Below are 13379 nucleotides of genomic sequence, written 5' to 3' on the forward strand. Positions count from 1 at the left end.
GGTTTGTCCAGGTTACTTAATCGGATTAAACTCTTGTCACACTGTTTACAAATGCGGCTCGTCCTTCCTGAGTAAGTCAGTTGGTGTGTCTTTACCTCTCCTGGATGAGTTAAAGTCATGGTAAGTTGTTGACAACGGTACAGCCTTGTTTTGTCCGTGTCTCCTAGTTTCTGGCAGGTTACAGAGCTGACGATTCGCCGACAGGGGATCTGTCCATTCCTCAGCATTTGGCAGTAGGTGTCATTGTGGTACCTCGTCATGTGTTTATGGAGGTAGATCTGAGACGTGAAGGCATATGTACACTCAGAACAAGGGAATACCTTATTAGTCTGGTAAGACTGGGACCTCACTCCTTCCAGGAGAGGTGGTTCATCGTCAAAGCTGCTGCTAAACATGACTGTGATGTGGAAAAGTGTGGGGCCTTTGTGTGTTCTCTCTCTTCCCCTCTCTCTCTCGTATATCTCTGTCTATCCTGTCTATCCTTGTCTATCTTCTCTGTGTCTGACCTAACCTCTTAGGACACTATGAGTTGGTAGAACCTGAAGGAAGTGTACATAATGTATGCACCGTATATAGGCCAGAGATCTGGTCTGACCACACACAACACAAACTGTTGCCATGCATGCTACACGATACCGATTTGTGTGGCCATAACACAATTATCAAAATGTAAATTATTATTATAGCTTGATTAGTGCAGTGTCTTGAGTACTTGGAGGGCATTCTATTATGGGTGCATGCATTGATATGTCATGATGTTATGACATCGTTCACAAACCGCATACCAAGTAACTTTCTGCCTTCATACGGTCTTCCTTGGTCAGAAAACTAATTCCGCATTGGTTACCAGGAAGTGCAGTTAAAAAGTGTGACTCATTTCACATTGTTTCATCCGAGTCATTTTGTTTCCGATCACTTTCACATTTGACCCATTTTTATCATATTCATCAATAATACTCATCATTATGGCTGATGGGGACGAGAAGTATGACGGGATACTGCTTGCTATGGCACAACAACACGAAGGAGGCGTACAGGAGATGGTTAATGCATTTTTCAGCTTCCTCCGGCGCAAAACCGATTTCTTCACAGGTGGGGAACATGGCGCCCCCGAAAAGCTTGTGAAAGAGGCATTCACTCACCACAGCACACTGGCGTTGAATGCCAACAGAGTCAAACAGGACAGACAGGCGGACATGGAAGAGAAGGCCGGGAGAGCAGCTGCAAAGATTGCAGAGGAAGAGAGGAAGAAGAAAAATAAAGATGGTCCCCAGATTTGTGAATTGACTGATGAGAAAGCAGACCAACGTAAAACTAAAATCACCCAGAGAAATCAACAAGAGGGGACAAAAGGGCCTGTGAACACGAATGAAAGCTCGTGTGAAGAGGAGAAAGCAGACATGGGGTCTAATTCAGAGGGAGAGGACGATGAGAAGGATGAAGATAAGATGAAGTCTAATGCTGGTAATGGAGCTGACCTTCCCAACTATACGTGGACACAGAGCTTATCTGAAGTTGACCTGGTGGTGCCCTATCATGTGACGTTCCGTATCAAAGCGAAGGATGTGGTGGTCGACATCCAGCGGCGATCCCTGAAGATTGGCCTGAAGGGACATCCTCCGATCATCGACGGACAGCTCTGTAATGAGGTGAAGGTAGAGGAAAGCTCCTGGGCCATAGAGAGTGGTAAGATTGTGACTGTTCACCTGGAGAAGGTCAATACAATGGTGTGGTGGAACAAGATGGTTACCACAGATCCAGAAATCAACACCATGAAGCTCTGTCCCGAGAACTCAAAGCTCTCGGACCTAGACGGAGAGACTCGAGGTATGGTCGAGAAAATGATGTACGACCAGAGGCAGAAGTCTATGGGCCAACCCACCTCTACAGAGCAGAAGAAACAAGACATTCTTAAAAAGTTCATGGCTCAGCACCCAGAGATGGATTTCTCTAAAGCCAAATACAGCTGAGAGGTAATTTAATCTCACTAGTGGCAGTGCTGGGAGTGCTGGCATTTAAACCAAACAAAGCAAACCAAACAAGCAACTATCCATTAAAAGGTGTCCATGATGACCAGGCTGACCACCGTGATGTTGGGGACGGAGCAGGAGCGCTGGAGGATAAATAATTCCCCCCCCCAAAAAAAAGCTCCAGTCACAATCGCAACGTATTGTGAGCTTGTAGATCTGCTATTATGTGGTTAATTCATAATGCTTTCTCTGTAACTCTGGGTCCCAGCGAGACACCAAATGTATCTTTCGGGTCTCAGCTGAATTTGGGAACCAATGCAGATTAGACTTCACGTTTTTCTCACAGGTTTCGCTTCGACAACCTTCTCAAATTTAGAGAATATGAAGAGGACTATTTTGTCTTTGAATGTGCCTCCCCACATTATCTTTACGTTATTTGAAATATTTTAAATAAATTGGATTTGTGTGTGGGATCCAAATCAAGTCATAGCTTTGTCAATGCTGTCTGTTGGCTTTGTATATGGCCTATATATTATTAGGCCACATACTAAAGTACCGATGCCATTGTATATATAGGGCAGTGGCGACACCTCCTCCACAAGGTCGTCACGGAGACACGACAGCGTACGCGCCTCAAGTCTCGGCGCCCTTTTGCCACACAGGCCCAGGAACTGCTCCGCACAACACCAGCCGACACCTCCAAGGCATCCTGGATGAAGGCGAGATGGAGGGCCCAGTGGAAGGCAGCAGAACCATCCAGGCTTCACCACTACATCAAGGAACCCACATGTGTTCCCGGCCAGCCAGCACCTGCCCCGCAGGTTGTCCACCTGCCCCGCAAGTGGACAACCCTCAACCGCTTGAGGACAGGTGTCGGAGGTTTTGGTGCATGCAGAAATAGGGTCTCACAGACAGTGCCCACTGCGAATGTGGGGACCCATTACAGACTGTGGACATAGACCATTCGGTGCACAGAAGAAAAGCCCATTAATTTTCCCCATAAAGATTTCCAAAGATATTTAAGAGGGGAACTAAGCCAGCCATAAAATATTTAATTCAAATTCATATACTAATTTAATAAAGGGTAGGCTAATACAATTTTTTTCTTCCTTTCTTTTTTCTTTTTTTCTTTTTGCAGTTCTTATTTTTTACATCAAAATTTTTTTTGGTCAAGATCCACCAGGAGTCTGGATGGCTTGCTTAAGATAATCTATTTATTTTCGGAAGTCTCTATTGTCCGCCACCGCTATACCGTAGAATATACGATGTAGCAGTGATGGACAATAGAGACTTCCACTGCTATACCGTAGAATCTACGGTATAGCAGTGATGGACAATAGAGACTTCCACTGCTATACCGTAGAATCTACGATGTAGCAGTGATGGACAATAGAGACTTCCACTGCTATACCGTAGAATCTATGTAGCAGTGATGGACAATAGAGACTGCCACCGCTATACCGTAGAATCTACGATGTAGCAGTGATGGACAATAGAGACTTCCACTGCTATACCGTAGAATCTACGGTATAGCAGTGATGGACAATAGAGACTTCCACTGCTATACCGTAGAATCTACGGTATAGCAGTGATGGACAATAGAGACTTCCACCGCTATACCGTAGAATCTACGGTATAGCAGTGGTGGACAATAGAGACTTCCACTGCTATACCGTAGAATCTACGGTATAGCAGTGATGGACAATAGAGACTTCCACCGCTATACCGTAGAATCTACGGTATAGCAGTGGTGGACAATAGAGACTTCCACTGCTATACCGTAGAATCTATGATGTAGCAGTGATGGACAATAGAGACTTCCACTGCTATACCGTAGAATCTACGATGTAGCAGTGGTGGACAATAGAGACTTCCACTGCTATACCGTAGAATCTACGGTGTAGCAGTGATGGACAATAGAGACTTCCACCGCTATACCGTAGAATCTACGATGTAGCAGTGGTGGACAATAGAGACTTCCACTGCTATACCGTAGAATCTACGGTGTAGCAGTGATGGACAATAGAGACTTCCACCGCTATACCGTAGAATCTACGATGTAGCAGTGATGGACAATAGAGACTTCCACTGCTATACCGTAGAATCTATGTAGCAGTGATGGACAATAGAGACTTCCACTGCTATACCGTAGAATCTACGATGTAGCAGTGATGGACAATAGAGACTTCCACCGCTATACCGTAGAATCTACGATGTAGCAGTGATGGACAATAGAGACTTCCACCGCTATACCGTAGAATCTACGATATAGCAGTGATGGACAATAGAGACTTCCACTGCTATACCGTAGAATCTACGATATAGCAGTGATGGACAATAGAGACTTCCACTGCTATACCGTAGAATCTACGATGTAGCAGTGATGGACAATAGAGACTTCCACTGCTATACCGTAGAATCTACGATGTTGCAGTGATGGACAATAGAGACTTCCACTGCTATACCGTAGAATCTACGATGTAGCAGTGGTGGACAATAGAGACTTCCACTGCTATACCGTAGAATCTACGATATAGCAGTGATGGACAATAGAGACTTCCACCGCTATACCGTAGAATCTACGATGTAGCAGTGATGGACAATAGAGACTTCCACTGCTATACCGTAGAATCTACCATGTAGCAGTGATGGACAATAGAGACTTCCACCGCTATACCGTAGAATCTACGATGTAGCAGTGGTGGACAATAGAGACTTCCACTGCTATACCGTAGAATCTACGATGTAGCAGTGGTGGACAATAGAGACTTCCACTGCTATACCGTAGAATCTACGATGTTGCAGTGATGGACAATAGAGACTTCCACTGCTATACCGTAGAATCTACGGTATAGCAGTGATGGACAATAGAGACTTCCACTGCTATACCGTAGAATCTACGATGTAGCAGTGATGGACAATAGAGACTTCCACCGCTATACCGTAGAATCTACGATGTAGCAGTTTAAAAAAAAATCACACCCGTGTGAACTGAGTGGTGTAAGGTCTTATATAGCAGACAGACTAACAAAGCCAGTTGTAGGAGTGGTTTACACCACTCGAAAAACAGAAAAAACATTTAGACATTCCACATGTTAGAATTTCCTTCGGATTAAAAAAACAACAACAAACATTTAGACACCATGTTAGAATTTCCTTTGGATTTTACATCTTATAAATGAGGTGGAACGGGTACAATTACCGATTTAAAAATGCAAATTGATTAGAGTTATCAGGAATGACAGTACATATACTGCCTTAAAAGGGATAGTTCACATTTTTTTAACTTAAAGGACCACTTCACCACTTTTCAACCTGTCTTCATATAATAGGTCCTCACTAATAATCATGATAAAATGGCACGATTTTTTTCTACTCAGTCTGTGTCTCACTGTGGAGAGTTTAGAAACCGTCTTCCAGTGACATCATCATTAGGCAGATTTGTTTTTAAACAAGATTTATTTACAAAAATGTTTAGATTTTCATTATCGTGAGAACGATGGCTTCCATTTTTGCATTGCAACTTTTCAGGACTAAAAAGCCTGCAGTTTCTATCAGCTTGTATTCCCCATCGATGATGTCACTGGAAGACGGTTTCTGAACTGCCCACAGCCCTCCTATGAGACACAGACCAAGTAGAAAAAAAATGCGCTATTGTTTCATGATTATTAGTGAGGACCTATTATATGAAGATAGGTTGAAAAGTGGTGAAGTGGTCCTTTAAGTTGTATTTAATACTTGCCATTAATATAGTGGTTGCAACTGTATTAATTGATTGCCCGAGTCCCGTGGTGGGAGTTCTGCTCTGGTTTTGGTGAATATTAAGTAGTTCCGGTCATTTTGTGGGGGGCACAGGGGGCCACGTATTAAAAGTAAATTAATCCACAGAACTAGCGTCATTTGTATTGTTGACCTATTTCTAAAATATTAGCGCAACTTTCGTTCAACTTTGACCTCTCTCACATGGAACTATTTTTTGAGCGTAGTGATATGGACACAAAAAACATAGTTACATGTGATAGCGGGGACAAAAATGAACGAAAGTTGCACTATGGTAGAAATAGGTCAACAATACAAATGATGCTAGTTTTGTGTATTAATTTATTTTTAATGTGTGACCGGTGACCCCCTGTGCCCCCCTCAAAATGACCAGAACTACTTCATATTTCAGCAAAACCAGAGCAGAACTCCCACCACGGGACTCGGGCAATCAATTAATACAGTTGCAAAGTATTTCATACAGCTTAAGTTAAAAAATTCTGAACTATCCCTTTGACCACATCAACTCCCCACCAGGCGATGGGTGAGCAGCTGTCCAGCCAAAGAAGTCCTCTGAAACCACAGAACTCTTCAGCTCTACATTCTGTAAAGCAGTCCTCTGAAACCACAGAACTCTTCAGCTCTACATTCTGTAAAGAAGTCCTCTGAAACCACAGAACTCTTCAGCTCTACATTCTGTAAAGAAGTCCTCTGAAACCACAGAACTCTTCAGCTGTACATTCTGTAAAGAAGTCCTCTGAAACCACAGAACTCTTCAGCTGTACATTCTGTAAAGAAGTCCTCTGAAACCACAGAACTCTTCAGCTGTACATTCTGCAAATAAGTCCTCTGAAACCACAGAACTCTTCAGCTGTACATTCTGCAAATAAGTCCTCTGAAACCACAGAACTCTTCAGCTGTACAGTCTGTAAAGAAGTCCTCTGAAACCACAGAACTCTTCAGCTGTACAGTCTGTAAAGAAGTCCTCTGAAACCACAGAACTCTGACGCTGTACATTCGGGTTGTTGTCTACGGTGGGAGCTGCTGGGATCTCGGAAGGATATTTAAAGAATTTGAGTGGTGTAAACCACTCCTACAACTGGCTTTTGTGTGCAGAAAAAAATGAGCATGGTTGCTATGTTCAAAATAATTTCTGCCGTAATTAAATCACACCCGGGTGAACTGGATGACTGTAGCAACCATGCTCATTTTTTCTGCACAAAAAAAGCCAGTTGTGAAATCACATCCGGGTGTGATTTCATTACGTCAGACATTACGTCAGACCACAGCTGATCATGCTATATAAAACCTTACACCACTCAGTTCACACGGGTGTGATTTTTATTAGAGAAAGTATAACATGAGTGTTAATTTCTTTTCATTTGCTGCTTTCTTTCGTTTTAGCGATTTTTGCTATTTTTGACAGGGGGGCATTCGAACATGGGGCTAAATATGTATTTCTTTACACAATTTTATAGCAATGTTATAGCATTACATTGCTATAAAATTGTGTAAAAAAATACATATTTAGCCCCATGTTCGAATGCCCCCACGTCCCCCTGTCAAAAATAGCAAAAATCGCTAAAACGAAAGAAAGCAGCAAATGAAAAAAAAATTAACACTCATCTTTCTCTAATAACAACCTAAAACATGTTATTGAAACAACATCCCAACTCCAAACAACTTGTCTCAAAATTTGTCTCACTATTCTCCAAACTATCTATTCCATCAACAAACCATATAAAGGCTGCCTGGGAGGAGGATATTGGCCTGGAGCTGTCAGATGAGATATGGAGCGAGGGGTTAAGGAGGATCCATTCTGGTTCAGTCAACTCTAGATTACAACTCATCCAGTTTAAAGTCATCCATAGACTACATTACTCAAAAGTCAAAATGAACAAAATGTACTCAGCTGTTTCTGACATATGTGGTAGATGCAACATCTCCAAGGGCACTCTGGGCCACACATTCTGGTCCTGTCCAAAGATTATCTATTTCTGGAAAAATATTTTTGCATGGTACTCAACAGTATACCGTATTAACATTGTTCCTGATGTTCTAGCTGCCCTCTTCGGCTGCTCTGATGCCTCCCTCGCGCTGCCATACACTACACAGCAGACGCTGATGCTCGGTACACTAGTAGCCAAACGAATTATATTAACTGAATGGAAGACACCCATTGTGCCCTGTTTCTCTAAATGGCTCAATGAATTTATATCATTGATACATTTGGAGAGGTTGCGATGCAACGGCCAAGATAGCATAGCAACATTTGAATATATATGGGGCCCTATTACAACTCACCTTGACTCTGCTGTGTAACCGCTGGCCTGTTTGCCCTGTTGCTGTGCTCTCTTGTTGATTATGTTCTGTATGCCCTGCTGCTGTACTCTTGTTGATGTCTTATGATTGTTGTGTTCATAGCCCGTTATCTTATCACGATAGGTTTGCCACTCGTTTTATACATTGTCTAGTCTGGTGTATGTCTCATTGTTATGTATGTCCTGTATGTCATGTCTATAAAAAAACTAATAAAAACTAATATAATAAAAAAAAAAACCTAAAACATGAACCTTGGTTGAAAAAAACTAAAGTTTTCCTTTAGGGTCCATTTGGACCGGTGTCCATGATCCTCGCCGTCTTCTCCGGTAGGCCATGCTACCGGCCAATGCCACCAGGACCAGCACCATCAACACACAGGTGATCACCAGCTTCGGCCAGCTGGTACCAACTGAGGACACCACAATGGTTCTGGCGTCCTTTCCCAGCCTGTTGCTCACACTGCAGGTCACGTACATGGACTGTCCGTTGGGGACCACGGTGACTTTTTTGGTGGCCTTGCCGTCCCTCTCGTTGTAAGAGCTCTCGTCCTCCGTGGTGCTGACGTTCCACTCGAAGACGGGTCGGGGCACTCCCTGAGCCTCGCAGGCCAGCTGGATGCTGTTGGGGTGGGCACCATCCTGGGTCAGATTGGTGATCACGGGTGAGCCTTCCACCACCAGATCAAAGGACTGGCGACGTGTCAAGCCGGCCGAGAAGACCTCACACGTGTAGCTGCCGGCGTCGGTGTAGCTCAGCTTCCCAAACTCGGGCGCCGCCTCCATCTTCTTGCCGTCCTTGGTCCAGGACACTTTGGCGTTGTTACCTGAAGCGCTCACCTCCATCTTCACCGCCAGGGGCTCGCTGACCAACTTCACCACCTTCCCTGTGGGGCTCAGGCTCAGGTCCAAGTAGCTCACAGCAATGCTAAGTGAAGCCTCGATTGTCTCGTCATAGACCAGCGAACACTTGTACTCGCCGGCGCTGTCTCGTGTGATGGCCGTCAAGGTGTAACTGTCACAGTTCTCAACCAGAACCGTCTGGTTCTTAAGGTGGAAGTTGTAGCTGCTGGGAGGAGGGTTTCCGTCCGCACGGCACTTTAAAGTCACATCATCCCCTTCTGTGATGGGACCTTCGGGGGTCAACACCGTTAGACTCAGCCTCTCTGTCGGGTAGTGGACGGGAATGGTCAACGGCTCGGACTCCTCTGTGCCCAGCTTGTGGGTAGACAGGCAGTTGAAACGTGCGTTGACGTCTTGCTTGGTGGAATTGTACTGGAGAATTGAAGATGTAGTGGACAGTCCGGTGGAGGAGTCTTCCACCACGGTGGACGTGACGACGACGTGCATCCCATCGTACACCAACGGCTGGCCGTTCTTCTGCCACGTGATGTTGGCTGCAGGGTGGCCGTCCCTCGCCACGCACGTTCCCAACTGCGTTAGTAAGCTTACCTCCAGGAACTCTGCTTTGTTGATGATGACGGGGAGCGCTGGCATTTTGTAGACCGCCACAGAGCTGGGCTCGGACTCCTCTGTCCCCAGCTCATGGCTGGATAGGCAGTTGAAACGTGCGTTGACGTCCTGCATGGTGGCATTGTACTGGAGAATTGATGATGTGGTGACCAGACCGGTGGAGGAGTTTTTCGCCACGGTGGACGTGACGACGATGTGCATCCCATCAGACACCAATGGCCGGCCGTTCTTCTGCCACGTGATATCGGCCGCGGGATAGGCGTCCCTCGCCACGCACGTTCCCAACCTCATCAGCACGCCTCCCTGCAGGAACTCCGCTTTGTTGACGATGACAGGGAGAGCTGGCTTCTTGTAGACGACCACATAGCTGGGATATTCCTGGAATGTGTTGTTGGTAATACTAGACAAGAATAGTGTGCAGGTGTATTTGCCCTGGTCCTTCAGATTTCCTTGGCTGATCAGGAGGCTGGAGTCGCTGGAGATGTTAATTCGTGGCATTTGAAATATATCTTCAGGCCGGTCGGGGTCTTTTGTCAACAGCGTTATTTCATTAAGGCCTTCCTTTTTGTACCATGTCAGCATTTCCAGACTGTACCCCGGTGGAATGCGATAAGGACACGGCACCGTGATGGTCTGTCCATACCGGCCAGTCACAGTCTCCATTGTCTGGACTGGAAGAGACATGGACGCTGCAACACCGTAGAGGAGGAGCATTAACATGACGGCAGATGAAGGCATTCTGGACACTCTGGGATGGAAGAGATTTCCCCTTCAGATCTCTGCTCTAAAGCTGCTTATTATTAAGCTGATTATTTCTTTCACTGATCAATGTTTCTGCCGTGCGAGCTGATTTTATGGGCAGATACTGAAGACACTGCCACAGTTCTGACATCAGTGACTGGCCTCCAACTAACCTGGCTATAGCCTGGCCGGTGGACGGACCACATCGCCATGCTTGTGTAACCATAACTCAGCCATAACCATATAAGGAGTGCCCAATGGAGCTACAGCCAAATATGCAGTGTGTTGTCTAACCTCAATCTGTCATGGTATCAGCAAACAAATCAGTGGGATACGCACAAAAGGGGGTATGCCCATATATGGGTATAAAAGGGACAAGGACTGAGAGATACAGAGATCTCCATGGATATACAATGGAAACGGACAGACGGGTAAAAACAAATCTCTCTCTCTCTCTCTCTCTCTCTCTCTCTCTCTCTCTCTCCTCCAGAGTCTGTGAGGTTGGTCCAGTTCATGTTCAGGCAGAGACAGTGGAGATGAAGGCTAATCATTCATAGGTCTCAGTGAAGAGGACTTTGACCAGCAGGATGCAGAGGTGGTCTGTAGGCAGCTTGGCTGTGAGGTTCCATTGGAGAAGTTCTCTGTGAAGAAGTGCAGGCTCAAATCTGGACCACAGAGTTCCAGTGTAAAGAAGATACAGTCTGTTCTGCTGGACTGTAGAACTTCAAACTCAAATAGAAACACCAGCTCACCTGAAAAGGCTGTTGGAAAAATATATACACTCGGTTTGGATTATGATTTTACAACGGAAGCAATTTTACTTTGTACTACTCTTGTCTCTCAGGGTGGTGGGAGGAACCATGTAATGCAGGGTTACCCAATTAATTGTCCTCAAGGGCCATATTTTGACTAGGGAACCAGGCTGCAGGGGGCCGAGTCTGCACGCGCGGAAAATTGGGTTTTTAATTTTTTCATTAATTAATTAAAAATCACACCCGTGTGAACTGAGTGGTGCACGGTCTTACATAGCCTGATCAGCTGTGGTCTGACGTAATGTCAGTGACCATAGTAACCATGCTAATTTTTTTGGTACGAACACGGGTACACGGGTACAAAGCCAGTTGTTGGAGTGGTTTACAGCACTCAAAAATTGTTCTCAACCAGTGGTCCGGGGACCACCAGTGGTCCTTGAGGGGGTGCCCAGTTTCACATGCATAGGCTACTGACCCCCATTTAATGCCATTTATATCTGGGACACCCTCCAAAACGAAACAAAAACATTTTTTTTTGTTTTAAATTCTTCCAGGGGCCACAAGGGGGCGCTCCGCGGGCCGCAAATGGCCCGCGGGCCGCCTAGTGTATTAGTAGGCCTACTGTTTAAACAGGTAAACAGCAGGACTGTGGCTCTGCTGTTTCAACAGAATGGAGTTCTGGTTCTCCATATATCAACCTGTATGGACGTTTTCATCTCCCTTTTTTTCTGGGTCGAAGAACTTTATCACAGCAAACCACTTTCTGACTGAAGGTGGTCTGTTCAGGTAACAATGACAACATCAACACTGACAGTTATATTTAGGCCTACAGACCCCCTGTCTGTCTTCCGTCACTCTCACTGTGTGTGTATGTGTGTGTGTGTGTGTGTGTGTGTGTGTGTGTGTGTGTGTGTGTGTGTGTGTGTGTGTGTGTGTGTGTGTGTGTGTGTGTGTGTGTGTGTGTGTGTGTGCGCGCGCGCGCGTGACTGTGACTGTGTGCCTTCATTGAGTGAGAGTTAGTGCAGTGATAGAGAGAAAGTGTGAGAGAGCGAGAGATATGTTAATATCTCTCGCTCTCTCACACTTTCTCTGTTGCTGTTGTAAGTGTAGCAGGATGGGCGTTGCTCCCACTCTGCCCATAGCCCATCCTCCTCTCACTAATCAGTGGGCTGATTGCCTGCACTATTTAAGCAGCTCACTGGCTGCCTGTGTTAGGTGTCGCCTCAGTTTGTTGTGTGTCTCCAGAGACCTGGGTCTCACAAACAGAGCTGGCCTGTTGGGCTTCAGCTATGCCACACTTGTCCACGGTGTGTGCGTCATGTTCTGTCCTATACCGACCAGGTTCCTTGGACAATGCTGGCCCGTTTGGGTTTCAGCTTTGTGTGTACACTATGCTTCAGCGCATGTGTCCTTTTGTTTAGCGAGTGGCTCCAGTGAATATCATGCTATGGTCACAACTTATGGTTGTTTCCTCTTGTTTAGTCCCTGTGTGCAACTGTACGTCTCTCCACAAGAGTACTTCTCTACCCCCCTGTGAGTACTTCTCTACCCCCCTGCGAGTCGTGACTGCACCGCTCAAAGTGTGTCCATGGGCACTAACCGTGCATTTTGCACTGGAATGAGTGGTAGGTTACTGTCTGTTTTCTGGTTCTTGTACCTGGTTAATTATTATTAAATGGTAGGCTAACACAGCTCCTTGTATTCCAGACTAGGAAGAGGAACCATGTTGCTGTCTTGCCTTTGCTTGGATATGACCTTACTACTGACCAACAGCCTCTACTTTGGGTTTTTCAGACTAATATTATCAAACCAAACTTATGTTGCCTTGTTGCGTGAAACCCCCGGTCACGTATAGCCTGATCCAAAGAACTGTATTTTACTGTATTATATCTGGACTTCACTAATTCAGTGTATTCTCCTTGTCTAGTTTGGTGCTGAGGCCCCAGCTCGGGACCAGCCGACGCCCGCTCCAGTGGTGGTGGTATCCCCTTTTCCTTTTGTGTGCCAATTTGATTATTTTACTGTGTGCTGTGGCTTGGGGGTACCACTGCCCTGGACGGGTTAGCTGGTAACCCTCAGTACTGATCCTTTTAGAGTACAATTAGTGTTGAACCACTGTATTTTAAACTATCGATGACTGTTATCTCTGAAATGTTATGATGACACATTCTTAACTTTTGTATAGGCCTATAAGTGAATAAAGCTTTGTACTTTTGTAAACCCGTTTCTGCCTTATTTAAAATGTACAACGAACTGTGTGAGGAGTTATATCATGTGTATTCAGGTGGTTAATTAGATTTATAACTATTTCCTAGGGCGCAATTCCCTAGGTGGCGTAGTCGCATTTATACCGCCATGCTACATAA

General features: G+C 45.3%; 1 protein-coding gene and 1 long non-coding RNA gene across 4 annotated transcripts; both read left to right on the top strand.

The window, feature by feature from the left end:
* Positions 1-965: 965 nt before the first annotated feature.
* Positions 966-1970, top strand: LOC306915385 (nuclear migration protein nudC-like; the record flags this gene model as incomplete). The annotated part of the gene is made up of 1 exon (XM_079492716.1): positions 966-1970. The coding sequence occupies one exon, from the start codon at positions 966-968 to the stop codon at positions 1968-1970; it is 1005 nt and encodes a 334-aa protein (XP_079348842.1).
* A 10264-nt stretch (positions 1971-12234) lies between these two features.
* Positions 12235-13233, top strand: LOC306915394. 3 transcript variants are annotated; one of them, XR_013788805.1, is made up of 3 exons: positions 12235-12320; positions 12496-12638; positions 12721-13233. It is a non-coding gene; the product is annotated as an uncharacterized lncRNA (long non-coding RNA). The 3 variants fall into 3 exon arrangements; XR_013788807.1 differs by having other exon boundaries at positions 12241-12418; XR_013788806.1 differs by having other exon boundaries at positions 12241-12638.
* The last annotated feature ends 146 nt before the right edge of the window (positions 13234-13379 follow it).

Source organism: Electrona antarctica, assembly GCF_951216825.1.
Source record: "Electrona antarctica genome assembly, chromosome: 2".
NCBI lineage: Eukaryota > Metazoa > Chordata > Actinopteri > Myctophiformes > Myctophidae > Electrona > Electrona antarctica.